Source organism: Fusarium solani, assembly GCF_023522795.1.
Source record: "Fusarium solani strain SB1 chromosome Unknown bctg00000000, whole genome shotgun sequence".
In the NCBI taxonomy this organism is placed as follows: Eukaryota; Fungi; Ascomycota; class Sordariomycetes; order Hypocreales; family Nectriaceae; genus Fusarium; species Fusarium solani.
The window spans coordinates 2537902-2565294 of NW_027072157.1; the positions used below are offsets into that span (position 1 = coordinate 2537902).

At 55.0% G+C, this 27393-nt stretch overlaps 10 protein-coding genes across 10 annotated transcripts; 4 read left to right on the forward strand and 6 right to left on the reverse strand.

Moving 5' to 3' along the window:
• Positions 1-1146: 1146 nt before the first annotated feature.
• MRS44_000810 (uncharacterized protein) lies at positions 1147-2729 on the reverse strand (the record flags this gene model as incomplete). The annotated part of the gene is made up of 3 exons (XM_046267518.2): positions 1147-1426; positions 1478-2329; positions 2389-2729. 3 exons carry the CDS (start codon positions 2727-2729, stop codon positions 1147-1149), a joined length of 1473 nt encoding a protein of 490 aa, XP_046138703.2.
• A 2154-nt stretch (positions 2730-4883) lies between these two features.
• Positions 4884-6565, forward strand: MRS44_000811 (uncharacterized protein; the record flags this gene model as incomplete). Its single annotated transcript, XM_046280687.2, has 5 exons — positions 4884-5040; positions 5097-5122; positions 5175-5585; positions 5637-6091; positions 6142-6565. 5 exons carry the CDS (start codon positions 4884-4886, stop codon positions 6563-6565), a joined length of 1473 nt encoding a protein of 490 aa, XP_046138704.1.
• An 18-nt stretch (positions 6566-6583) lies between these two features.
• Positions 6584-8092, reverse strand: MRS44_000812 (uncharacterized protein; the record flags this gene model as incomplete). The annotated part of the gene is made up of 1 exon (XM_065624203.1): positions 6584-8092. The coding sequence occupies one exon, from the start codon at positions 8090-8092 to the stop codon at positions 6584-6586; it is 1509 nt and encodes a 502-aa protein (XP_065479909.1).
• Positions 8093-8905: 813 nt separating this feature from the next.
• Positions 8906-9285, reverse strand: MRS44_000813 (uncharacterized protein; the record flags this gene model as incomplete). Its single annotated transcript, XM_065624204.1, has 2 exons — positions 8906-9063; positions 9102-9285. The coding sequence occupies 2 exons, from the start codon at positions 9283-9285 to the stop codon at positions 8906-8908; spliced, it is 342 nt and encodes a 113-aa protein (XP_065479910.1).
• A 132-nt stretch (positions 9286-9417) lies between these two features.
• On the forward strand, positions 9418-11930 carry MRS44_000814 (uncharacterized protein; the record flags this gene model as incomplete). Its single annotated transcript, XM_046270504.2, has 3 exons — positions 9418-9945; positions 9996-11597; positions 11649-11930. 3 exons carry the CDS (start codon positions 9418-9420, stop codon positions 11928-11930), a joined length of 2412 nt encoding a protein of 803 aa, XP_046138706.2.
• A 624-nt stretch (positions 11931-12554) lies between these two features.
• On the forward strand, positions 12555-14305 carry MRS44_000815 (uncharacterized protein; the record flags this gene model as incomplete). Its single annotated transcript, XM_046282587.2, has 3 exons — positions 12555-12737; positions 12791-13531; positions 13577-14305. The coding sequence occupies 3 exons, from the start codon at positions 12555-12557 to the stop codon at positions 14303-14305; spliced, it is 1653 nt and encodes a 550-aa protein (XP_046138707.2).
• A 195-nt stretch (positions 14306-14500) lies between these two features.
• MRS44_000816 (uncharacterized protein) lies at positions 14501-17672 on the reverse strand (the record flags this gene model as incomplete). Its single annotated transcript, XM_046283835.2, has 3 exons — positions 14501-16359; positions 16413-17285; positions 17333-17672. The coding sequence occupies 3 exons, from the start codon at positions 17670-17672 to the stop codon at positions 14501-14503; spliced, it is 3072 nt and encodes a 1023-aa protein (XP_046138708.2).
• Positions 17673-18009: 337 nt separating this feature from the next.
• MRS44_000817 (uncharacterized protein) lies at positions 18010-18746 on the forward strand (the record flags this gene model as incomplete). Its single annotated transcript, XM_046273452.2, has 3 exons — positions 18010-18121; positions 18203-18443; positions 18506-18746. 3 exons carry the CDS (start codon positions 18010-18012, stop codon positions 18744-18746), a joined length of 594 nt encoding a protein of 197 aa, XP_046138709.1.
• A 159-nt stretch (positions 18747-18905) lies between these two features.
• On the reverse strand, positions 18906-20201 carry MRS44_000818 (uncharacterized protein; the record flags this gene model as incomplete). Its single annotated transcript, XM_046280689.2, has 1 exon — positions 18906-20201. The coding sequence occupies one exon, from the start codon at positions 20199-20201 to the stop codon at positions 18906-18908; it is 1296 nt and encodes a 431-aa protein (XP_046138710.2).
• Positions 20202-20829: 628 nt separating this feature from the next.
• On the reverse strand, positions 20830-27059 carry MRS44_000819 (uncharacterized protein; the record flags this gene model as incomplete). Its single annotated transcript, XM_065624205.1, has 6 exons — positions 20830-22026; positions 22075-23275; positions 23729-24221; positions 24270-25601; positions 25653-26826; positions 26892-27059. The coding sequence occupies 6 exons, from the start codon at positions 27057-27059 to the stop codon at positions 20830-20832; spliced, it is 5565 nt and encodes a 1854-aa protein (XP_065479911.1).
• Between the last annotated feature and the right edge of the window lie 334 nt (positions 27060-27393).

The window sequence follows — 27393 nt, forward strand, 5'->3', positions numbered from 1 at the left end:
GTCAAGGTAGTTCTGATAGGTAGGTTTGGTGGCTCAGAGAGCGAATCGTGTAAGTCGAGAGGAAGCGACTGAGTAGACTGGCACAGAAGAGATGGAGGTTCGTAGCCCAAGTTTACGCCTGAAGTTTTGGTCAAGTTGATTGAAAAGATACAAAGGAAAAAGCTTTGGGAGGGGACCCCTTCATCATCTTATACGAGTGAGTTGGCTTTCCATCCATGACTGACGCTGGCGTCTTGCCCGGTTTCTTTGGTTTAAACCCATGCCCACCACCACGCAAGCAAGGGGAGGGGTCCTTGACGGGGATGACCATCGGAGCGTGCCTCGCCCACCCACTCCACCTAGAGTACAGTACACACCATCAAACACGGCCTTGGCTGATGGGCGGCTGAACAAATAACGGTACTTTACTTTCTTGCGCCGCAGGCGGTCGCAGCAGGTCACGTCACTGGAAGTAACCGCCAATATGGAACCAGCAGAATGCCCTGCAGATGCGAGCCCTGACTCTCAACCACCCTAGACCTAGCTGGTTATTCTGACGGACGCCGAGTCTTTGACCACTTGGGCTCCAAGGATGCAGGCTCAGCCAACTTCCCACGGCCTTGGGCTCGGTCAGCCCCAGTTGGGCTAGTAGATGCCTTATTGTGGCTTTGTTGAGTTTGAAACCTCGGGTGAAGCGAGTCAAAGGGTTTACTTTGTTCATGTCAGGGCCAGTTTGAAGCATCATCTGACAGCGGCACTGCCTCTATCCACACTTGGCTGTGTCCAAGTACTCCTCCTCTTCAACCCAACTCAACAGGTATCTAGGCATCTATGAATGCGAAACTACAGCTGATGCATGTTTCCTCGCCATTACCTGGTTCAACCCTGTTCCTTGCATCCCTCTGCTCAGCTATACAATGGTTTGTCAGCCCTGACACCAACACCATTGGGTTGAGGGTCGTCGCACAATCGTCAACTTCGTGGCAGCTGTCAGATGACATGCGCCTAGTACACCAGACCCATTCACGGTTGAAATCCATTTCAATAGAAAACTATAATCCCTTTCTATGTTACATTTTTTACATCGTTGCCCAGGAGCAGCTCCCGCTGTTCATGCAAGTGTGAAGAGCGCTCAAAAAAGACAATGTTTCCCTCCTTCTATATATCTTACTTCCTGGGCTTGAATCCTGTCTGCACCTTGCCAAGCGCCCAGGTCGTGATGTAAACTGCCAACACGCTGACAAAGATGACAGCGGGCTTTCGCAGAGCGCTCACAAGAGGCGCATCATACGAGATGATGAGCTGTCGGTCCCGGAACTCATCCACAAGGTTTCTCGCCTTGATGGTCACGGTCGTTCGGCCAATGGTGTCAAGGTAGGTTCGGGTGAGGTCGATCGAGGTCGAGGTAATGGCCGACTCGGGAATGTTGGTGTAGAACTTGACATTCCTGCTTCATCGTTAGCATGTCGAGACCCAGTGCAATTTTGTTTGGACTTACTCGGCGCCCTCGGGGAGGAGGACCTTGACGTTGATGTGCTCATACTCGATGCCCTCGGCCTGCTTAGGGCCCTCCAAGAAGGGGACCTTGAGAACGTAGCCTCCAGTGGCAGTTCGGCGCAAAAAGTTGGCAGCATCAGAGTTCCATCCAATGGTGAAGGGGTACTTCCAACCACCAAACAGGGGGTATCGGGGCTTCAGCTCGAGCAGAGACTCTCGCTTGTTGCTACGGAAGCGAGAGGTCGAGACGTTGCCAATGACGTCGACAAAGTAGGCATCGACGCTTCCAATCTGGAGAGGAACTCGGAGCTCCTTGAGAGCATGGGTGATGGGGTTGTAGAACTGCGACTGCGCCCACTTGACTCGGTTGAAGAGGGTCGAGAGGTTGGCACCTCGGTGGTACAGATCGTACTTCTCCTCAAAGGCAATGTTGCCGCCCCAGTGGCTGACCTCGATGTCACGGTTGAGCTCAGCAACGTGGGTGACGGGCTTGGTGAACTCGAACCGAACCTGAGCTGGGGAGACGGCACCAGCAGGCTTCTCATCGAAGGGGCCGTATGTGAGCTTGTTACCCTGCTTGGTAGGGAACTCCTTGACATTGCCGCTTCCAGGGAGCTTTGTATAGTCGGGGATGGAGGACGAAATAGCCTTGATCTCGGTCTTCTGCTTGAGGGTGGGATAGGACGACGGGGCGTAGACGGAAAAGTCGTAGGCGAGGAACTGGTTCTCGTCCTGGGCAACAGAGGCGGGAAGAGGAGCATAAGCCTTCAGGTAGTAGAAGGTGATGCCGAGGGTCTGCTGAGCACCGGCCTTGAGGGGAGTGGGCAATTGGATGCGGTAGTACTGGACATCACTGGAACGATGGGATCAGCATCATAGTGGCACATGTCAGGATCAGCCACAAATAAATACCTGAGGGCATCATATTCGACAACCTCGGCCACAAACGGTCCAGCGCTTGTGTCCTTGCGATCCTTGACCTCGAAGCCACCTACACGGGACAGCTGGTCGGCAGTGAATGGCACATAGTAGTCGGTCTGGGGCTCGGATGCGACGTTCTCGATGAGGACGTTGATCTGCTCCTTGACATAGTTCTTCTCGAGCGAGATGACATGCACCAGGTTGGCGTTCTTGAAGACCTGGGGAGGCTTAAAGTCGGCGGGGAGGATGACCTTGGAGGTCTCGGTGGTTGCGCTCGCGAGGGCAATAGAGACAAAGCTCAGGAGCGCCGTAGCAATCGCGGACGGCTTCATGATGACAGCTTTAGAAAGGGGGATCGCTCATTGACCGAGCAGATCCAAAGCTGTTGGAGATGGAAATTGGAGGCCGGGTGCCGGGGGAAATCGTGGTCGAGGTTGGTTGTTGCAAGCTCGCAACTCTCAAGATACCTCGATTTCGCGAGTCCTCCTGAGACAGCTCCCAAAAAGCATACGTTGCCCATTTGGCGCGCGTCAGCGGGAGCTGCAGGGTAAGCTAGCTGACCAATCAGAGGCCACCTGAAGCTTGGGAGCTCGGTAGATAGTAGCGCCGAGCCCGGGACGGCAACTATAGCTCATATAGGCAAAACGCCAGATCAGATCACCAACCGGCAAACCTGGAAGAGCTCTTCACGAGCCCAAGGTACCCGGCCGGCAGAGAAGCCAGGTACTGGCCCTTCCCCCACGAACACCAAGGGGTTTTAGGTCACATGTGGCTTGCTGGGCCCTGACATCATGTCACCAAGCTGCTGGACGGCCGACCCCCAAGTCCCCCGACCCTGGTGCATATGCGCACGAGGAAGAGGAAGACGAAGCCATCCGCATTGTCGGTGTACGGGTGGTTTTTTCCTCTGGGTGAATCAGTGAGGCCCCCCTCTTGAGACGTGGGAAGCATCTTGGCAATTACTGCGCATTCCCCCGCCTTGTTGAGTCGACTATCGCTGCTAGCTGTTGCCCCCTCCAACAACGGGCCGACAAGAACTCAACACTACCTCGCCTAGGGCGTGGGATCTGGAGACGATCAAGACCGGACCAGACTGCATCACCCACGCCCTCGTCGGGCGCCGGGAAGCCACCGCCGTCTCCTCAGGAGCTAGCTTATCGAACCTAGAACCATGTTTGGCCAGGCAGCGGTTTCTCTTTTACTTCCTTTTTAGTAGTTTATTTTTGTTTCCTATCCGGGGGCCAGTCCTCGTGCAACCAGTGCAAGCGGTCAGATAAAGACATTACGTAGCTGAGACCACTGCAATGGATTGACAACAGAAACATGCGGCCGCCGAGGGGTCTGGGGGCCCGGAGATGGGCGAGTTGGGTCTCATCCGGGGACGCAATTGGCCCGGCACGCACTGCTGGGCGGCCAAAGCGAGGCGCCGGATACATCCCCAGAGCTGTCGACATGTAGAAGTACCTTGGGCGGATGGATTCCTGACGGGACCTCCCCTCCAGCTCTAGGTTCCATGCTTGAGGCCAACTCCCTGAGGTCAACCTTGCTGCATCTCCCGCTCAACGGCTGCGACCTGGCTGGTTGGCGTCCTCACCTCGACTCACCTCGACCTGCTCCACCTCGCTCACCATCCACCCCAACTCCTTTAAAACCCCCGTGTCCCCCTTATTCCTTATTCTGGTTTGGACTCGTCAATTGCTCTTCTCTCGACCGTGTGTCCCTGATTAGCTCCGCGCGTCTTGTCATTTTCTTGTCAGCCTCAACCAGAACTACCCCGCCAACCCCGCCAAACCTTCATTGACAAAATGGTCGGCCTCGGACCTCGTCGTCCTCCCTCCCGAAAGGGTACGTATGCTCTCTTGATCAAGCTGCTCGGTGTCTTGTGATGTGCCGCATGTTTTACTGGGAACGGTCTCGGTGTGCCATCGCTTGGACATGGACGCTGTCCTGGCTCAGTTAGCTTTTGCCCGTTGACAATGGTTTGGTGGGGCTGACAGCCATGGCCGAAATACGTGGTGATGACGCTGTTGATTCGGCCGCCCAGCCCGGCCTTGGACCGGAGCATCCGTGTAAAAGGCGAAGCCGTCTTTTCCTTGAGAGATTTGCGAGGATGCGGTGCGTCGTTGGACGAGATCTGGTTGAATATTTGTCTCAATCGTTCCTCGAGGTTTCGTTTCATCGTCGGTGTGGGCGATCGATCGATATCTTCGCTTCCACCGCCACCACCCGTGTCACCGTGATCTCAAGGTGGAAACAGGAATGTTGAGACGAGACGATCGCCAAGGGTTGAGTCTATTGATCTCTGTGGGCCAACTAGCGGGCTGTTACACTGAAGTGCCAGTGCCATATCAAGATAATTGCGGCGACTGCACTACTGGCAGTGTTGACAGCTGACGAAGCTAAATGCCCGTCTGCTCCTTCCTTCAGCAATTTCCACCGTCTACCTTTTCTTGCGATTTCTTTTGCTTCACAAAACAAACGCAACAATGCCGCACTTCAGCGCTGACGACATAATGACAGGATCCATGGCCGATGTCCCCAAGGACTTGGCTGACGAGATTCACAAGCTGGAGAAGCTCTTGACTGTCGACGCTGCCAAGCTCAAGGAGATCACCGACCACTTCGTTTCTGAGCTTGCCAAGGGTAAATCCAGGAAATCCGTGGCATCGTGACCCGACTTGGCTAACCTGCATTCCTAGGTCTCAGTGTTGAGGGTGGCAGCATCGTGAGTTTTTATACATCACAGCATATCGATCACGCTTCTAACCAATATTTAGCCTATGAACCCTACCTGGGTCATGTCCTTCCCTGATGGCTACGAGACTGGTACCTATCTGGCCCTGGACATGGGCGGCACCAACCTGCGAGTCTGTCAGATCACACTCACAGAGGAGAAGTCGGAATTCGACATCATTCAGTCCAAGTATCGCATGCCTGAGGAGCTCAAGTCTGCTACCTCGGAGGAGCTATGGGACTACATCGCCGACTGTCTCTTCCAGTTCCTCGAAACACACCATGGCGACTGCACCAATATGGAGAAGCTTCCCCTGGGTTTCACCTTCTCCTACCCCGCTACTCAGAACTACATCGATGAGGGTATTCTTCAGCGATGGACCAAGGGCTTCGACATTGAAGGTGTCGAGGGCGAGAACGTTGTTCCCATGTTTGAGGAGGCTTTGACCCGACGGGTAAGTTGAACCACACCAATTCTATGATACACCGCTGACAAGATGTCATAGGGTGTGCCCATCAAGCTGGCAGCTTTGATCAATGATACTACTGGTACATTGATTGCTTCGGCCTATACGGATGAGGACATGAAGATTGGCTGCATCTTCGGCACTGGTTGCAACGCAGCTTACTTTGAAAACTGCGGTTCCATTCCCAAGCTTGCTCACCTGAACCTCCCCCCTGACCTGCCCATGGCCATCAACTGCGAGTGGGGAGCTTTTGACAACGAGCACAAGGTTCTCCCTCGAACTGTCTACGATGTCATCATCGACAAGGAGTCTCCTCGCCCTGGCCAGCAGGCCTTCGAGAAGATGATTGCTGGCCTCTACCTGGGCGAAATTTTCCGACTTATCATGGTCGACCTTCACGACAACAAGAATGTGCACATCTTTGAGAACCAGGACATTGCCTTGCTCCGCAAGCCCTACAGCCTGGATGCTTCCTTCTTGTCCTTCATTGAGGAGTATGTTGCCTGCGCCTGACACCATGTTCTAGCTAACCTTGCGCTTCTAGGGATCCCTTTGAGAACTTGCAGGAGACATACGACCTGTTCTCATCCAAGCTCAACCTGGCTTGCACACGCCCTGAGCTGGAGCTTATCCGCAAGACCGCCGAGCTTATCGGCACACGAGCTGCTCGTCTCTCGGCTTGCGGTGTTGCTGCTGTCTGCAAGAAGAAGAACTACGAGACCTGCCACGTCGGTGCCGATGGCTCAGTCTTCAACAAGTACCCCTTCTTCAAGGAGCGAGGCGCCCAGGCTCTGCGGGAGATTCTTGACTGGCCCAAGAAGACGAACAAGAGGGCCGAGGACCCCGTCGAGGTCCTTGCCGCCGAAGATGGTAGCGGTGTCGGCGCCGCCCTGATCGCTGCCCTGACCCTTAAGCGAATCAACGAGGGCAACCTGGCGGGTATCCTCCACCCCGAGAACTTCAAATGAGAGCGTGGGACGGATAAATCAAAGGCGCGGGTGGGTATCAATGGTTAAAGGAACGGGCAAAACGGAGATAGACGTGTACATGAATGGAAGCACGAATAGAGACAAGGGGATTGCTTGAGGACTACCAAACAGCGTGTCACAGTTCAGCCCTTCCTTATCCCGCTGCGCTTGAGCGTCTAGCCCATGAATGTACAGACGGGCAATCGGTATTCTGGGAAATAATGTCAGCATGACTCGGAGGAACAAGTGGTTGGGTGTCTTACTGTCGAGGGTCCAGTACCGTCGCCGCACGCCCTCCCATTCTCCCTTGCCAGCCTGATCTAGGCCAGCCATGTCGACGTCGCTTTCCTCCCAATCGACGTCAAGGCCGGCATCGGCACACTGCATCTCGACCACCTTGGTGTATACGTCGTAGCATATCTTTCTATCGGCGCCAAGTCCGTTGAAGAAGCTGAACCGGCCCTCCTGGTCCATGATGCCGATGATGCACTCCGTGAAGAAGTGACGCAGCTGGGAGTAGTCCTCGCCAAAAGTGTCAAAGTAGATGGCATCGTATACCTCGCCGTCCTCGAGCAGCTTAGGCACCACGTCCTGCCACTTGCCCTTGTGCACCTTGAAGGCGCCCTCCTCGGGCCCGCTCTTCTCCCACTCAGGACCGAACTTGGAGCCCGGCTGGACGAGGTGCTCGAGGACAGAGGGGTGGGCCTCGATGATGTGGTGGCGGGAGGGCTTGAGGTCGGCAAACATGCCGTCGATAATGCCCATGCCGAAGCCAATGTTGAGGATTCGCTTGCCGGGGGCCGAGTCGGGGACCAGGGCGGCGACGGAGCGGCGCATGATGTCCGTCTCCCAGGCCATCATGACACCGTTCAGGTCCGAGTCGACGAGCTTGGCGTCGTCGTATGTCAGCTTGGAGCTGAGGTATTCTTCGCTCGTGACGGGCTTCTCCTTTGCATCGGGGGGCACGAATTTGGTCTCTTCGGGAGCGGCGACGACTTCTTCGGTGGATACGAGCTGGGGGACTTCGTCTTCGTTCTCATCTATGTGCATCTCGTCGCCGTCTTCTGAGCCAGAGGACAGCTGCTCGTAGTCACCGCCCATCAAGGCAAAGAGCAGCTCTGCGCGAACTCCAGCCTCGACGCACAGATTGTATAGGGTCTTGCGGCCGAGTCGGAGGGCGACGCAGCCGGGGGTCTCGTTGTTGCTGTCGACATCGTTCCAGATGGCGCCGTTGAGGAATAGATCCTGGATAATCTCCTTGGCCTCCTCAACACAACCGTCCTCCTCTTGATCAGCGCTGTCATCCTCGGGAGAGGCTGGCCCGCAGGCGCGGATAGCTGCATGTAGAGGCGTCTCGCCTGTCTTGATATCCTGAGCGTTGGCCTTGCCGGTGGTTCGCAGGAGAGCCTTCAGACCGCTCCGGTCATGGCCCCATGCATGATATAGAACTTCTCGGATATCGTCTGGGCAATCCGAGGAGATGCGCGCAGGCATGGAGTCATCGATCTTCGCTGTCGGTGCTGTCATGATGGGCTGTGGAGGGGCACACACACAAAATGTGTCGTGGGGTTGTAAGAGGGGCACACGAAATCGATCTCGGGTATCGGCCGCTCGAGGACGGGTATCAATGCTACCACCAGGAAATCAGACAAGGGTGAACGAGGTGACAAGGGCAATCGGAGCGGCACCTACCGAAGGGAGTGTCAAATCGCGGGTCTACCGAGTCCGAAAAGAGGACGAAGAAAAAAAATACATAAAAAATTATTCGGCCGGAGCTAGGGTTGACCGATGCGCCGGACGACGCAGGAAATATCGAATTCTCTACCGAGAGGCATCCACTCTGCCCCGCTCCGAAGCCTGCCCGGGGGCCCGTCGGGGGCCGGTTCCACTGCGTCAGCTCGGTGGCCGGATAGGATGCCGACAGGGTTTGGCTTGCCGTGGTTGCATCACTTTCCAATTGCTTGCATTTGCTTTGCTTTGCTAGCGCAGTTGGGGTAGGAGAACCAACAGGCACCCTGGATGGTCGAGCCCATTCCTTGGAAGTGAGGCTGGGCTAATTAATGAGCTACCTGTGGTGACCAGGTATGAAAAGACTGGCGTGCCGCTGGAGCGAGGTCTCTCCTCAGGTCGGTTTCAAGGGAGAAGAGAACGGGGAACGGCCACTAAAAACTCAGTGGACCTCGGGTTCCCTAGCACGACGGGCAGGCTCTTTTACGTATTTTAGTGCTGGACCTCTCTACCCATTGGGTTCCTTGCAGTGACGTGCACGTTCCGCATATGAGCTACGCGATTGGCCAATCCCACACGAGGCATCTCGAGCTTGTCTCGCCGAACCAAGGGTTAAACGACGAGCAACAGCTTGACGCTTGAGCAGAACAGCGCTAGTGGACAAGCTCCACCCTGTGCACGACCTGCCGCGTCTCTGCTTGGGCGAACGGCCTTTCCTTGGGGCGACAGATCAACAAGCAACTCAAGGGAAACCCGACTTCGACCTGGCACTACAGGCAAAAGTACAACAGTACGAGACGTGCCGTACCTGCCGTCTCATCTGCCCAGTTTGCGCCTCCTCCGCTCGCAACACACACTCCACCAACTTCGCGCGCTGTCTCTGACCTTTTTCCCTCTCTTTCTTCTTCTACCACAGGTAAGCATACGAAGACCTGGATACCATCACCACCAGCATCAGCGCCAGCACCGGCAATCCAACGATTGATTCGCATGGTCTGGTTGCATCGATTCCCTTCTTCATGAGCTTCTAGGCCTTGATTCAGCATCACTCTCGCGTCCGCTATTCGCCACTTCACATCACATCCATCTCCTGGGTGTCGACTCCAACTTCGTTCAATGCGCTCATGCTGATCGTCCAGGACCTCAAGACCCGTTCCAAGACTTGGACAAGCACCCGCTCGGGCAAACGCACCCCCACGGTCCGGCCCGGCGTCGTCGTCATGAAGTTCGGCGAGCAGCTCCGCTCCAGCGTCATCCACGAGTACCAGTGGTACTACATCGACTACGATGGACTGAAGGACGAGCTCAAGCATCCTACCGGTCCTATCAAGGTTGGGTCCAAGGGGCCTGAGTGGACCGAGGATGACGAGACGCGCTTCGTCGGCAAGCTCGAGGCCGAGCTCGAAAAGGTCCACACCAAGCAGCAGGTCAAGGCTATGGAGATCTCGCGCCGTATCGCTGTGAGCGAGCGCGAGGTCAAGGAGGTAGTCAATCGCCTCAACGAACGCGGTCTCGACGAGAGCGGCCCCAGCGAGGAGGAGTTTATGCTTCTCGAGGAGGATCTCAGTGATATTATCGCAGACGTCCACGATCTCGCCAAGTTTGTCCAGCTCAACTACACGGGATTCTACAAGATTATCAAGAAGCACGACGTAAGCTGCCTATACTAACTGCGTCAACCGAGCTCTTCTAATGGTTACAGAAATTGACCGGATGGCACCTGCGCCCCGTCTTCGATACCCGACTCAAGGCCAAGCCTTTCTATAAGGAAAACTACGATGCGTCCGTCATTAAGCTGTCGAAGCTCTACGATCTTGTCCGAACGCGAGGCAACCCTGTCAAGGGCGACAGCGCCGCTGGTGGTGGCCAAGCCAACTTTATCCGACAGACGACCAAATACTGGGTTCACCCCGACAATGTGACGGAGCTGAAGCTCATCATCCTCAAGCACTTGCCCGTCCTTGTCTTCAACGCCAACAAGGACTTTGACCCCGAGGATTCGGCCATTACCTCGATCTACTACGACAACCCCGAGACCTGGGACCTGTACGAGGGCCGATTGAAGAAGACTGAGGGCGCCGAGGCGATTCGTCTGAGATGGTATGGAGGAATGAAGACCGAGACCATCTTTGTGGAGCGCAAGACGCATCGTGAGGACTGGACTGGCGAGAAGTCGGTCAAGGCACGATTTGCCACCAAGGAGAAGAACATCAACGCGTACATGAGGGGAGAGCTGCTTCCTGCTGCCATCTTTGAGAAGGCGCGCAAGGAGGGCAAGAAGTCTGAAAAGGCTATTGCTGAGGATGAGCGACTGGCTTCGGAGATCCAGTACTCGGTGCTGAAGAAGGGTTATAAGCCTGTCTGCCGATCCTTCTACAACCGCACAGCTTTCCAGCTCCCCGCCGATGCTCGAGTGCGAATCTCGCTCGACACGGAGCTCACCATGATCCGAGAAGATAACCTGGATGGGCGCACTCGATCTGGAGATAACTGGCGGCGCATGGATATTGGCATTGATTATCCCTTCTCACAGCTGCCCCCTGAGGATATTGTGCGATTCCCTTATGCCGTTCTGGAGGTCAAACTCCAGACTCAGGCTGGACAGGAGCCGCCTGAATGGGTTCGCCAGCTGATCTCTTCTCACTTGGTGGAAGCCGTTCCCAAGTTCTCCAAGTTCATCCACGGCACGGCGTGCTTGTTCCCTGACAGGATCAACCTCCTGCCTTTCTGGATGCCTCAGATGGATGTGGACATTCGCAAGCCCGTCAGCCATGACTTTGGTATCCGACGACCCGGCATGTCGGGAACCACGACTACTTCGGATGACGAGGATGATTTGGACTCTGACGACGAGGAACTGGTATCTTCGAGCCGCAATCCCACCAACGGAGAGTCAAGCGCCCAGGGCGGTAGCCGACGCCGGCCCCTTCCCGCAGATGTCGAGGGCCAAATTGCGGACTTGCCTGCTGAAAACGAGGACTATCCCATCTATGACTCGGATGACGAGTACGATGAAAGCTTCGAGCTGGAGCAGGCCAAGAGGATAGGTGGATGGCATTACTACTCAACCCTCATCTCGACCAAGAGTCGAGCTGCCGCCCACCAGGTAGTCTCGGCCCTCAAGTACGCCATCCCGGCGCCTCGAAGCACGCAGGTGCCCCGTAGCGATAGACTGCAGGCACTATTTGGGTCGGCGCAGATTCAGACCAAGAAGTTCAAGGCACCACACGGAAAGAAGATTTACGTGCCTGTGCGCGTCGAGCCCAAGGTGTACTTTGCGGCCGAGAGAACATTTTTGGGATGGGTAAGTTAGATCTTCCTGGTAATGAAGTGGACACTGCTAACGTGAGTGCAGCTGGAATACTCGATTTATATTGGCACTATTGCTGTGACGCTGCTCAACTTTGGTACCCATACTACGCCAGCACACTTTTGGGTGGCTGGTATCTTTACTCTCCTGGCCATCATGAGTCTCTGCTACTCGGTGGTTACGTACTTGTACCGAAGCAACGCGATACGAACGCGCAAGGTTGTCAAGTACTATGACCGCTGGGGTCCGAGTGTGCTCTGCGCGGCGCTCTTTCTGGGAGTGGCCCTGAACTTTGCATTCGAAGGCAGAGAGAGGAAGATCTGGTAAAGGAAAGGGAGGGTTTCTTCTGTTTGGTTGGCAGTTGTATATCATCATTCCGGACGGGGTTGATTGGCGAAAGAGATGGACTCAGCCCTTGGGGCTGCTGTGAGGCGGCAAGCTTGAATTTGTTGCTACAGTAGAGGTGAGTTTAGTTTGGTGGTTAGGAGCTTTCGAGGGTAATATCATTGGCTAGTGCGAGAGTTAAAGTTGCAAAACTATCCAGCTACACGGCATCTTCCATGGTCCCCGACCCTTGATGAGCGCCTCAGTGACATGCGTCAGACCAGACACGGCGAAGTTGGTGCTGCTAGTGCCACAGGAGCTTAGCTGTCAACGCCAAAGAGTGCCTTGCCGTTGACTGTCTCACGGTGAAGGAGGTGTACTAGCAAATCTTTGGTGAGCGGGCTTATTTCAGCTGATTCAGCCCTTTTGGGTCGAGACTTGGTTCTATCCTAGGATTCCATCACCAAGGCGTCTGCCCAACCATTCTCTAGAGTGGCTGGAGTCCAGGTGACACAATGGCGTCCCTGTACATGGTACACATATAAAGATGGGCTTGACCTCGTGTCTCTGTAGTTGAACTGCCCTCTCAAAACCATTCAAGACTAGATCAACAGACAGGAAAACACCATGGTCATCCTCAAGACCCAGTCCGAGTTTGGATACGCTCCTCCTCCGCAGACACCATACAGCGTCATCTCTAACCTCCCCGGTTGGGACGTCGCCCAGGCCATCCGCGATGGCGATCATGGACCTTTGAAGAGGGTTGTTCACATATATCCTCGCTTTGCACCCACTCACTTTTCTGCACTGGTGAGGATGCCATATTTAACATGCTGTGACTCCCTTTGACTAATGTGTGACAGCTCGGTCAGGAGATTGCAAAGTGCGTTGGCCAAGAGGGAAAAGCTGCTCTCGTCTACCTCAACCCGGCTGTATGGCCTTATACGGTCCGGCATATTACTCTCGAGGGCCGCGGCAAGCATCGCATGAAGGCTGAGGATGTATCTCTCAGATGCGTCGAGATTGCAGGCCATCGGGTGTACACCATCTTTGTCGAACCGCAGTATATGCCCACCATGATGCCCACGTGGCAGAACCCGGGTCTGGGCATCTCTATCCGTGGAGCAGAGCATCTCCTGAAGGGGGTTGATAGTATTAAGGAAGTGTCTATTGAGAGTGACGTTCTCCCGGCGCCAACATGGACGCCCGAGGGTCCGGCGCATCAGGGCATCCGTGAGAGAATTGTTGAACTCCTCCATCGAGCCCCGTTGGACGCAGACAAGGTCAAGTGCACGCCTGACGACGTGTTTCTATACCCAACAGGCATGGCTGCCATCTTTCACTCGAGTAATCTCCTGATGGAACACCGTCCAGGCACCATCGTTGTGCTGGGCATCATCTTTCACAACACGTACCACCACCTCATCGAGGAGTGTCCCCATGGATGGAAGCACTTTGGAAAGGTTGACAACGAGGGTCTCTCAGCGATGGAGGAGTGGCTCGAGGGGGAGAAGAAAGCCTCGAGACCAGTGAGCTACGTGTTTGTCGAAATCCCCGGAAATCCTACTCTTGATACCCCTGACATGTACCGTCTGAAGAAGCTGGTGAGTTCCCCCCTTTACAGAGCTAGACAGGACTAACTTGACCAGTCTGAGAAATATGGCTTCGTCCTCATCGTCGACGACACAGTCAGCGGCTTCGCCAACATCGACGTCCTACCCCAGTCCGACTTTCTCCTGACGTCTCTCACAAAGTCGTTTAGTGGCCAGTCCAACGTCATGGGCGGCTCCATCGTCCTCAACCCTCTCTCACCCAAGTATGACGTCTTGAAGCCCTTGTTTGAAGCATCGCATCACAACGAGCTCTTTGCATCGGATGCAGAGGTTCTGTTGTCCAACTCGCACGACTTTCTCGAGCGCACAAAGATCCTCAACCGCAACGCCTTTGTCATGGCCAAGTTCCTCCACGATGCAAAGGAAACCCCTGATTCGCCCGTCATCAACGTGCAGTACCCAGGTCTCCTACCCAGCAAGACCGAGTACGACGCCGTCATGCGTCGGGGGACATCCGAGCTCCCTGAGCCGAGCTATGGATGTCTCCTGACGGTCGAGTTCAGCGACGTCGAGTGCGCCATGGCCTTTTATCACCGCTGCGGCTTCTATCCCAGTCCACACCTTGGCGGTCATGTCACCATCATGTTTGCCTACAACATGACTGTTTTTGGGAAAACGGTCAAAGAGAGGGAGTACATGCGTGGCCTGGGCGTAAAGGAGGAGAGCGTCCGGATTTCGGCTGGTCTTGAAGATGAAGGTGACTTGATTGACACCTTGAAGGATGCTTTGGAGGCGGCTGTCGAGGTCAAGCGAGGGTCAAAGTAATAGTGCTGAACTGTCCGTAACGGTTGTGAACTTAAGATTGGTATTAAATGAGGATAACACAACTATCTATCATACGTAGCCATGCCCAACGCCTGACCCAGCCAGGAGATCCAATCCCACCCCAGCCCCCAAAGCGTCGTCTACATGGTATATCATTTACACATCCCTCATGCTTGCCATTCATCACATCACTCTTTAAGCAACAGACGTAATCCTGCGGACTATTCTTCTCGCGCCCTCGCCGCTGATCATGATGGCGTTCTCTGCCTCGAGTGCCCTCATCACCTCGTTGAACTCGGACTGCTCAACAGGGACACTGGCACCCTCGCTCAGCCGGCGGCCAACGTCACCCCATCGTACCGAGTTGCCTCCCGCCGTCATCTCGTCCAGGAGATGCAGAAGGGCAGTACGCAGCTCCTCGCGGCGCTTGCGGTCAGCTGCGCTGGTACCCTCGGTGAGAAGACTCATGTCGATACGACCCTGGGCATCCGTGGCAGCAGTCTTGAGGGCGCTCTGGATGAGGCGATTGGCCTCGCGCACATCGTCACGGGTAACAACCTCGGCAAGACGCATCTTTGCGTGCGCCTCAGAGAGACGAATCATGCTTTCGAGCTGACGGGTTGTAGCCGTGATTCGCTTGTCAGCAGAGCGGACGTCCTGGCCCAGAGACCGCATGGCCACATAGCAGTCAACCAGCTCCTGGGCGGCTTCCTGGGAGATGGTCGGCTGAATCTTGGAACGCGCGTACGAGATATAGAGAGTGAGGAACTCGACAGGGAGAATGTCGTTGTCGGAAGGGGCCGAGTGAGGCTTGTCCTCAAGGTAGAGCGAGAGAAGATGCTTGGCGAGACGACGGTCATTCTTCTCATCGAAGCGGTCCAGAATGAGATAGACCAGATCGAAACGGGAGAGAAGAGTCGGAGGAAGATCGATATTCTGAGGCACGGGGAGGTCAGGGTTGTAGCGACTGCCAATGGGGTTGGCAGAGGCGAGGATACTGGTTCGCGCGTTGAGTGTAGTAATGATACCAGCCTTGGCAACCGAGACAGTCTGCTGCTCCATAACTTCGTGAAGGACGGAGCGCGTGGCATCCGACATCTTGTCGAACTCGTCGATACAGCAGACACCACCATCAGACAGGACCAATGCTCCAGACTCGAGGACCAGCTGTCGCGTCTCTGGGTCGCGGGTAACGTACGCAGTAAGACCGACGGCAGAAGATCCCTTACCACTAGTGTAGACACCGCGAGGAGCAATCTTGTGGACGTACGAGAGCATCTGCGACTTGGCCGTCGAGGGGTCTCCGCAGAGCAGAACGTTGATGTCGCCTCGATACTTGGGGTTACCACCCTTGTGGAACGTCTTGTTGGTGCCGCCAAAGAGCTGCAGAAGAATACCCTTCTTCATATCGTCCATTTCGTAGATCGAGGGGGCAAGAGACCGAGCAAGGAGCTCGTAAATGTCGTCTCGCTGTGACGTCTGGCGAATCTTCTCCTCATCCTCGGGGCTGATGGTGCGCGTTTCCTCCATCTCGTTCTCTCCGTGCTCGGCCTCCTCCTCGCCTGCGATGCCCAGAGTGGACAGGTCAGCGCCCATACGCTTCTTGTCAACCTTCTGGATGTGAAGCACGTCCACATATGTCTTGTGCACGCTCTTGAGCGCTCGTTGTCGGGGGTTCACACGGACAGGGCTGACGCGGAAAATGCCTGTCAGCTGCACACGGTCACCGGCCTTGCAAAAGTCGACAAGTTCGTTGTAGACGCAGACTGAGACTGAGTGAGGCGTCTGACCAGCAGGCACCGCGTCAGGGGTCTCCTGAAGCTTGATAACCTGCTTATCCTCAAAAGAACATCGGTTGTGGACGATCACCATCGAGTTCTTGGACTTGCAGATCTCACGAGGGCACTCGGTGGGTTCTCGAATCTTGCCGCGGTCCAGGCCAACATTGACTGAGTGATTACAGACATTACAACGAAAGAAAGCGTCCTTCATGTCAGGAATAACAGGGGTGGTTCGGATGACCAAGCCCTTGATGGAAATGAGGCGATCCATGTCTAGTACATGTGAGTCTAAAGCGAGAGGAAGCGGGTTATCAGGGAAGACTCACCAGTTGGGTTAAGATCTCTCAGGTTGATCGTCTTGTCCAAGCCAAACGGCCGAACAACGTAAATAGACGACGACACCTGGTCCTCCAGCGAAGGCTGGTTCTGATCAGGCTGAGTTCGGGGCGTTGGGGCCTCTTCAGGGTGATCAGAACTAGGGAACACAGGCTCCGAGCTCTGCGCTCCAGGCGTGGTTACTTGATGACCAGCGCTGCTCTGAGAGGGACGAGACCTCATGGTCTCAGCTCGAGCAAGCTCAACCATCATGTCATGAACCGACTGATCCATGACAGGCACAATTTCCTGGGGGTAGGCCTGGATTTGATGCCACAGCTTTCTGGTAGGAGGATAGAGGTTCAAGTCCGAAATGTCGAGATAGAGTCTTGTCGTACCCAGGAGCAGCATGTTCTCAAGCGCCTCCCAGTACGGCTTCGACTCAGCATCAGGAGCCGCCCGGACATCCTCGTCAGACACACCATCTCGGTACATTCGGTATTTTTGTGTAAAGTTACGGAGAAAATCTTTAAAGTGGGCAAAAGTGTCGTCAATAGAGACAGTCGTACCCCAGATCAGACTCTGTCCTTGTCCACCGAGGACATCAGCCTCGGAGGTATTGGGATCTCGGTTTGCAAAGGAAGCGGCATCGGATCCATCCACGGGCCCCTCACGCACAACACGGCCGGCATCATCGAGAATGACTCGACGAGCTGCACGAGGGGTTCGGGCCGCGTCCGAGTTGATGTCTCCTCGACGGTGAGGGGCAGGACTACCAATCTGAGAGCTGAGGAAGAGACCACTACCCTCACTTCGAAATTCAGATTGGTGTCGCAGGGATCGCCCAGGACTAGAGCTGGGGTCGTATCGAATAGGCGAGGATCCTATTCAAGTCAGCGTCTGAGTTATTAACCATTGTAAACCATCTTACCTCCGGGGAACGCGGGGGTCGTGGGGTTGGCTCGAGGGGTTCTCTCAGGATCGATATCACTCTGAGTATCCGTCATCTGGCGCAGCGGCGAGCTGGGAATACCGCTGGGAGCACGGGTGCTTTGACTGTTGGTCATCTGCCTCAATGGCGACGAGACATCGCCTGGGAGCCCATTCTGGTCGCGCCCCGGAGACGACGACTGGTAGAAGAGGGGATTCGAGGCCTGCTCAGGCTGTCTGCGACCGCCGGCGCGGGGGGTCTCGTTGGCTTCCGAGTTGTTGCGTGTAGAGCGGCGAGGGGTCGCCGACTGCGAATTGCGCGTCCTCCGTGGTGACGACATCGTGGGTGATGGATGAGGGGTTTGGTCGTCCAAGAGGTAACCTTGTCCTTTGGAGGCGCTGTTGATTTTGGCAAATTGATGGAGAATATGAGGGGGAGGGGATTGGCAGGGTGACGGACGCGTCCCCTTTTCCAGACGCGTAAAGTGGTTGAGATACGCGAGATGCTCCAATTAGAAACGGCCATGCACATGGCACCGAACTCGGGCCCGGCTAAACTTTGGCCCGACATCCCTCCATCGCATGTAGGTGGCATCGCTGGCATCTGGAGGGGACCACCATCTCGCGATTCAAGGTACAAGCCAGCATCGGCCTTTTACTCAACCACAAACCGCAATCATGTCTCCTGGAATGACCCTTTTCTCCATCCAGGCCATCCTCATCCTGGGCACCGAGGATGGCTCCCGGATATTCGCAAAGTACTTCCAGCCGCCGCACTCAGCGCCCCACGGTACATTGATCCCCTGAGCTGAGCTGAGGTTCAGCCGGCTTGTGAAGCTGTCCCTAGGCGCTGACGACCGATCTTGAACAGGCCCTTCGAGCGCCTCCTCCAACCCCTACCCCGATGTCAAGTCGCAAAAGGCCTTTGAGAAGGGCCTCATTGAGAAGACGGCCAAGCAGACTGGCGATATCATCCTCTACGACAACCGGATCGTGCTGTACAAGATGGAGTCGGACGTCATGATGTACGTCGTCGGTAGCGTCGACGAGAACGAGATTCTTCTGTACAACACCGTCCTCGCCCTGAGGGACTCTCTCCACCTTCTCTTCAAGTCAGTTCCCTCCCTTCTTTGGTTCATCATGTCGCAGTAGACTAACCGGCGCAAAAACGCAGGCAATCCGTGGACAAGCGGACAATTGTCGAAAACTACGACCTCGTTTCCCTCGCCATTGACGAGATCGTCGACGACGGCATCATCCTCGAGACCGACCCCACCATCATCGTCCAGCGCGTGAGCAGAGCTCCCACCCAGGACCTCCCCGTGGGTCGCATCGACCTCAGCGAGCAGGGCGTCAACAACCTGGCGCAGCTAGGAAAGTCGAAACTGGCGGACTGGCTCCGGCAGGGTCTGTAAGCAAGAGTTGGTTCATTGGGATTTTGTCGTTATTCTAGCGCCGCATGCAAACCACAAGAGAAAAAAGACTTGATGCCACCGGTCTGGGCGATAAAGGGATAAGGCGGGAAGGAGGTGATCATTTATACAGGGTGCTGGTGTTCTAATTGATGTCATCATTCATGCTCTAATCTCTGATGCCGCCTTGCGGAGACGGTTCATGACCGCCGCAGCAATGTCGATTCTATCCTCTATGCCGTCGACGAAGATGGTGTCTGCGCCTTGTCGATCAAACTCCCTGAGCGCCGAGAAGAGGCCCCGGGCGATCCCCTCAGTATCTCTTCCAAGATCAATATCCAGAATTTTGCCAATGGGCTTTTCATTCTCGTCCAATAGGTCGCCCTCGATCACCTCAAATGGCGAGTCTTGGTCTTCATCGACTGTTTTCTGTCGTTGAAGGCTAGCGCATCTCAACCCAGCCCCTTGCTTCCACCGTTGAGTACGAATGACTCCGATTTTTCTCGTCTTTCTCTCGCCGTTGGTGGCATGGCCATTGACGGCTCCATTCGTCGCAGTCGCCAGCTCAGACGAGGCCACTCCCGTCGCACCCTTGGCGCAACTCGATTCGTAGAGCACCACTCTAGCCTTGGGGCTGTAGTGCTTATACTTCATCCCTGGAGCTCGTGGTGCGGCCTTGCCCTCTTCGCTCTGGTCCTTGTATGCTATCACTGCACCCTCCCAGCCAGGGCAGCTTCGCAGCTCATCCAGACCAATACCACCTGGGCGGAGAACAACGGGGGGGTCACATAGTCCATCCACCACGGTGCTCTCCACGCCAACAGCGCACTGCCCTCCGTCCAGGATAAGCTCGATTCTCCCCCTTAGATCGTCCATGACATGCTGCGCCGTGGTTGGGGAGGGCTTGGTGGAGGCGTTGGCTGACGGTGCTGCAAGGGGGACACCGGCGAGCTTGATGAGGGAGAGGGCGAGGGGTGAGGAGGGCATGCGCACACCAAAGGTCTTGAGGCCTGCCGTAACCTCTGGTGCCAGCTTTGTAGATTGAGGGTTCGGTAGCAGGATGGTCAAAGGCCCTGGCCAGAAGCGCTCTATCAAGGTCCTGTATCGGCTTGGTATAGGATCTTGGCCTCCTTCAACCTGGCCAATATACTCGCGCAGCATTTCCAAGTCGCAGACGTGTGAGATGAGGGGGTTATCCGAGGGTCGCCCCTTGGCAGAGTAAATCCCCTTAACCGAAGGACTCCGAGTAGCATCCGCCCCAAGACCATAGACAGTTTCAGTGGGAAATGCGACAGGCGTGGGCGTGGTCCTCAACTCGTGGGCTGCCTGCTCCAAGGCTTTGAGGGCACTCTTGTCCTCGCACTGAACCTCCCAGTGATCCAGCCTGGCAAGTCCCTCGCCTGGCCGGAAGCGACCCAGACTCCCCTTGCTGGAGACCTTGACTATGCGCGTCTCCATGGTGGGCGAGGCCTGTGTCGTGAATTTTGAGGATAGCGCCGATGTAAGTGGTCGCAGACTGGGATGTGACCGTGGGGTGAAAAGCGGCACGACGTTGCGTGCGCTATTGGTGAAATTTCGACGTAAGAAGTAGAGAGCCGTATTCTCAGAGGGTGTAAAATGGCAAATATACCCGCAGCGACAGCGACAGAGACGGTTGGTTGTGAGGGTTCGCGATGGTTGTGCGATGGAAAATTTCATCCTCATGCTCACTCATCATGACGAACTAACGGGACTTGCTCTTTTTTTGATCCATCCATGGTTTGACTCACACTCAGACAAACAAAGCCCCAACCAGGCAGCGCCCAAAGGCAAAAAGTGAGTGGTGCCTGTGCGCCTGACGCCCCTACAACGGTTATTTAGTGGCCCTCCACTGGCTCAGTTAGGGCGAATGGCCACTCACTCCCGTCCATACATAGACTTTGATCCTGCATATGTCATGGATACCATATCCTCATTAATTGCCCGAACCAACAGTCCACTCTAGATTGCCTCAGACTTGTGTGTCCTTTCATGAAACGTGCTTTTACAGTGCATCAAGTTGTCTATCATCAACGCCGCCCTCCATCGAGACATCATGGAGGCCACTTCAGCCCCTGACCAAGCTCCTTGCCCTCCTCCTCTCCTCGTCAGTCAGAACCCAGTCAATGCCATCGTCTTCTCCATCCTGTGCCATAATCTCATCCCATTCTTCGTCTTCCATGTTTGCAACCATGAGAAGCTGTAGCACCTTGGAAAACACCTCTCTCACAGCGTAGTCCCCTCTGGAAACGACATCCACCAAGGCGATAAAGTCACGCTCGATGCGAATCGCACCCAGGGCGTTGGTACGTCCTGCGTATCCGAGCACCTTCTTCTCCCATATCTTTGATAGGTACCGTGCTGTGATGTCCAAGAGCTGGCTGTATGTTCCAGGTGTCATCAGCCGCACGATAGGCTTCATGAGCAGGTCCCAGCCGTGTTCGAAGCGCCGGGGTACTTGTTCGATGAGCTCATCCTCGTCCTCGTCGTTCTGCTGGGCTATTTCGGCAAGGTCGTCTTCGGACAGCGTGTAGTCTGCGTCTCGGAACGTATCAGTCAACACAGGGCGTAACCTGAGCTTGACAACTTGGTTGAAGAGCACTTGGATTCCTTCGTTAAGAAGCTCGGTCGTCTTTCCGATGAAGGACGTTTGAAGCGTGTGCAATGCGTTGGCGACGAATGTGACGTCCCTCTCGAAGGGGAATGAGTCCTTGAGTGGCCCGCTCTGGACATCGCCATTCGGTATTTGACCAGAATCGCCTATCCGGCCCGTGATGATGCGCGTAAGATACTCGTTGGCCATGTCCAGACTGTTGATGAGAACAATAAAGTGAATAATCTTCTCCTCGGGTGGGAATCCTCCTTGGACCACTGGCTTGGGGTAAGATTCATCCCGCATCTTGCGCTGGATCATGCCAACAAAGTCGGAGCTGAGGACTCGCCCGATAGTTGGTATCACCGAGGCGATGACGTCTCTTTGTGATGTGGAGATGGATTTCTGGATAACAGCGTTTACGATGTACATGACATCGTCGACCGCCAGGATGATATAGGGAGCGTTGCTGTCAATATGCCTGTTCAAGCTCAACGACAGACCGGTAGGGTATTCATCCAGCTGAAATGCCTTTTCCACGGATCGCCGGAAGAAGAACGTAGTCATGACGTTGTATGGCGACGTGAGCTTTGTTGACACTTTTCGATACAGATTCGACTTGATCAAAACATCAGGTATGACAAGCGGCGCGTCGTCTGCTGTGTTTGGGTCCTATAACATATGAGTTTGTGTTACAAGGGTCTCAATGGTTCGTCTTACCTTGCATTTGCCAGCAAGAAACCTGGTGTATAATGACCACCGGCCAAGCATCACGGCAATTTCACTTAATAGGCCGTCAACCTCCTTCATGTTGACGCCCTCGTCCTCACTCTCCCTAGGGTTGTTGCCAGCTCCGATCGCCGGCGAGTTCACCCTCGGCGTACCACCTCGTGGTGGCTGAGGTAGGAAGCTTTGAACGAGAAACGAGAAAGGATAGCTCCTAACATCTGTGAGTTTCCTGTCGATTCCTCTCTCGTCGCTCCATGTGTCGACAATGATGCCTCCTTGGACGTCGGCTTCCATCTGCAGGCGCTCAATAACTCGGACCATCTTTCCAGAGCCATAGTGACGTTCCACGAGTCCTCCGTGGCCTTCGACAATCTGCGCAATGTGCTCAAAGAGCTTCGTCAGGGCGTTGGCGTAGAAGAATCCTTCCTTGCGCTGGGTGCCCATGGCGTCCTTGAGCGTCGCTCGAGCTGTGCCGGCAACACCTTGACACACGTATCGTCCATAGACATCCAGACCAACGTCGGCTCGACCTATCAGTGGGAAGAGCTTGAAGAACCGTGTGACCTTGGTTCCATCGCTCTCCTCTGCCGCCTTCTCGAACTCTCGTAGGAAGAGACCACACAGGCTCTCCTTGGCATCCTCCAGCGTCACCCACGGCGGGTCAGGCACCTCAACGCTCGGTACTATGCTGACAGCAAATGGACCCTTGACGATCTCATCTGGCACCTTGCTCGCCCTCGACAGGTATCCAGCAGCAGCCTCCCAGTCCTGGGGTGCGCCCATGGAACCAACCACACCATTGACGCATGCCTTGAGCTCTGCAACCTGTTCCACTACGCCCAGTGTCTCCTCGACTCGGCTCTTCTCCAGGTCCAGCTCTTTGACCTTATCACTCAGCCGGCCTGCCGTGTCCGCCGCAGTTGCCAGCATGTCATTTCCGATGGATCGTGCGGCGATGACCTGCGCACCGAGTCCTGCCCGCAGGAGGTCTAGCCGACCGAGGTCGCGGGAGAGGTCAGCTTGGGAAGCGACGAGAGCGTCGAGACGGGACGTTATAGAGGTCTCGCGGGCGTGCAGGGCGGCGAGCGCATCGCGGATGTCAGACTCAGTCGTGGCATTCTGAAGGGACAAGGTGGTGGATTCGACGACGGTGTGATCGTGGTCTGGGCGGTGGGAGAGGCCGTTTGGAAGGCTTGACATTGTCATTGAAGTATTCTATTCGAACGGCGCATCGCTGCCTTGACGTTTGGGACTTTGGTCGAGGCGGAGAAGGGTCGTGGAGCTCCTGGCGCAACTTGGCCCAGGGCGAGTATATGGGTAGCTGGCGTTGTTAGTGACACGCAGCAAGTCGACGATGCTCCCCGCAATTAACACCAAGCTCCCTGGAAGCTTACCCTGCACCGAAATGGACGTCTCATGGTTTTAACAGAACACACATTGCACTGTGGATTCATTCAAACATGAATAATCATTTCCTTTAAAAGTTTGTCATCTCCAAAAATTTCTAAAAGCCTTTACTCCAAAGTCATTTTGAGTTTATACAGTATCTTGGTTACAATTACATCCCGCCTCATCAAACCTTACCCCTAGCCCTGCCCCTTAAACCGCCTGGCTGTATCCGTTGCCAAAACGCCGTTTTCCATACCTAAGATATTTCCGTACCTCATCTGCCCAGAACACCGTGCTGCACAGAATGAATAGTCGTACAAGATCGAAGAACCCGAGGGCTTCCGTCTGGAACGTTTCCTGAAGCCAGGGGAAATAAATGACAAGCAACTGGCCCGCGATGCTGAGGGAGACGGCCCAGTTGAACAGGTTGTTGGAAAAGAGTCCAACCTCGCCCCGTAGTACCGACTTGGACTCGGATCGGCAGCTGAGAGCGTTGAACATATCGAAGAAAACGAAGCAAGTAAAGGTCATGGTCGTGTCTCGTCGCGTCACTTGGCCATCGGCCACCATCTCGCGCCGGTAGATGAGCATTGTTCCGATGGTGATAATGGCAGCCGATGTTAGTACGCGTGAGATGAGTGCGCGAGTAAGAACAGGGTCTCCCCGTCTTCGAGGAGGCTTTGTCATGACGTCGGGGTCTACTCTCTCGACACCCAGAGACTGGGCGGGAGGGCCATCCATGATAATATCTATTGATGGTTAGCTCGAGTCACAAATGGGGCCTCGTTGCGACTTACTGATCCAGAGGATCTGCATGGCGTTCAAGGGGGACTTGAAGCCGAAGCATGTGCAGATAAACACAAGAGCCAGACTGGCGGCGCTCGTGCTCAGCTGGAAGGTCAAGAAGTTCTGGATGTTATTGAAGATGCCCTTGCCCTCCTCGATAGCACGAAGGATCGTCGAAAAGTCATCGTCTGTCAGAATCATATCCGCTGCCTCCTTGGCGACATCTGTTCCATGACGGCCCATAGAGATACCGATATCGGCCTTCTTCAGTGCAGGCGCATCGTTCACTCCGTCTCCAGTCATGGCGACAATATCGCCCCTGGATTGAAGCGCCCTGATGATCTTCAGCTTGTGATCGGGATTCGTGCGCGCAAAAATCGTCGTATGTTGCATGGCCTGGGCAAGATCCGCCTCGGACATCCTGTCGACTTCATCACCTCGGAGAACAGACTTGACGGTACCCTGGCCACCCATATGACCGCTGGGAGCCGCAATATTCATACCAAGCTGCTTGCCGATGGCAAGGGCTGTTGTTTCGGCGTCACCAGTGATCATGATGACCTTGACACCGCCCCGCATCAGCCGCCTGATGGATCGTCCAACTCCGGGTCGGGGAGGATCACGCATGCCAACCAGGCCAGCAAATGTGAGGCCCTTATAAATATCATCCGGGTTGTGAGAGAGAGGGCTCTCGCTCCTGTCGAAACCAGGTGTGTTGCGTGGTGCTGACCTGTTCCTCAGTGGTCGTGAGACCGAGCCGCTCGCAAATGCTAGGACTCGTAGGCCCTGGACAGCCATGGTTTCAGCGGCCTGGAGAGCTTCTTGACGACGAGCTGAGTCCAAGACAATTTCTCTTCCATCCTGTTCCAGATACGTGTCACACGCGGCAAGAACCTTTTCGATAGAACCCTTCATGTATGCATACTCCTTGTCGCCCCTTGTTTCTGAGCCAATGGTAACTCCCATCCACTTTCGCTCGGAGCTGAACGGCGTCTCGCTCACTCGAGGGCCAATAGATTCTCGAACGTCGTGTTCCTTGAAGCGGTCAAGAAGATCCAACATGGCAACATCAGTAGGCTGGCCAACCCAACGAGTGTAGGTGGACACCTGGTCTCGCCCAAGAGTCGAAGATAGCACAGCCGTGGCTGCTTGACCATGTTCCGTATACTTCTGGGCAAGTCGCGCATCATTGGCGATATTTCCAATGCGAAGGACTCGTAGGGTAGCTTGGTTGAGGTCTGGACTGGTATCCAGAGCCTCATTATCAGAATCAACTTGAACTGGTTCCTGAGCTCCAAAATACCACATTCGAGTGGTTGTCATGTGGTTCGTGGTTAGAGTTCCTGGTAATACAGTGTCAGTGGTGTTTCAATCGTAAGTGAGACTCTCCATACCGGTCTTATCAGTGCAGACGACATTAACAGAGCCCAGTGTTTCAACCTTGGGCATCCTTCGCACGATCGCATTGTGCCTAGCCATGCGATGTACTCCAAGAGCCAAGGTAACTGTGACAATGATTGGTAGACCTTCCGGGATAGCAGCGACAGCCAGTGAGATCGAAATGGTAAAAATTTCAAGGAGCTTCTTTCCCTGTAACCAACCGACAACCGAGATGAGACCAATGACCAAGAAGGAAGCTTTGCTTAGCTGCGAGCCGAGATCATCCATGGTCAATTGGAGAGGGGATCGCGGACTTTCAGTACCAGACACGCTGGTCGCAATAGTGCCAAAGTGTGTGTGTCCTCCAGTTGCAAAGACGATGCCCTGGCCGTGTCCTGACTTGATCAAAGTTCCCATGTAAGCAATGTTATGAATTCCATCTCCGTGAGAGTCTGCATGCTCATCGGGAGCGAGCGATCCGGGTCGTGGGTGTTGTGCCTTGTCGAAAGCGTAGGAGCCGAGACCACGGCGACGAGCATCGACTGTAATCCTTACAGGCTCTGTCTCTCCCGTAAGATTCGAAGCATCAATTGTCAAATCCGCAGCCTTGGTAACCCGGATGTCGGCAGGAATGCGATCGCCCGTGGTGAAGAGGACAAGATCGCCAGGAACCAGCTGAGAAGCCATAACCTTGGAAGAAGTGGCATCTAGTATATCGCTAATGGGGGTAACAGAGCCGGGAGAAGGCGCCGGCTCGCCGTCATCGGGACGTGGAGGCCAAGTAGGAGTCTTGCCGACAGGGGGCGCCTTGTTCTGACCACGAACGAGATGCGCATGGTTCGGGACAAGGTGGTTGAGAGCCTCAATAGATTTCTCGGATCTATATTCCTGCACAAAGCCTACGGTAACCACGATGGTCACGGCGACCGTGATGCTGACTGAATCATCCATATTACCCAGGAGTAGCGATGTTCCGGCCGATACGAGGAGGAGCAGGATCAGGGGCTCCTGGAACTGCTTGACGAAGCGCAACCACAATGGTTCGGGAGGATCATGCGGAATCTCGTTTGGTCCATAATCGCCTAGTCTAGTTAAAGCTTCGGTTGGTGTAAGGCCATGCGTGAGGGAGGTTCGTAGGTTCGCCGCCGCTTCGCTCGGAGTCATGTAGGAGAACTGGTCGGCCACGTTCTGATGACATGTCAGCAACATAATAGAAGCGATTGAGACGACAGAAAAGGCCAAGTAAGACTCACTCGTGCATGCGCAGAGGTAGTTCTGACATGGCGACCTGGTCGCTGTTGACGATCACCATCGCCAGAGTCGGTAAGATCCCCCACAAGCCCAGTGATGGATGGGATATTGGACATTGGTAGAAGGGAGTCATGTCCGGGGCCCTCGCGGCCGGCCCATGGCAGCTGCATGTTGAAAAAGAAGTTTGCGCCGGTGTCTTTGTCACAATCGAATCGAGGAATGCGTCGAATGCATGGGAGATGGGAGACCGGTCTAGGAGTGAGTGCGCGAGGTCATGAGGAGGGAGGTTCGGTCTAATGTTGAAATGATTGATCGACGTCAGGATATGCGCCAGGTGGCCACGGACAAGAATCTTCCGATGGCAATTAGAGTCCCGTCGACGAAAAGACTCGCTTCAGCCCCGTTGCCGAAGAAATCTTGACATGGGCAGACGCGGCAACGAAAGAACGAATGTGAGAAGAGGCCAGCGAGGACGGAACAAAAGCGCGGATGTGTTGGAAAGCC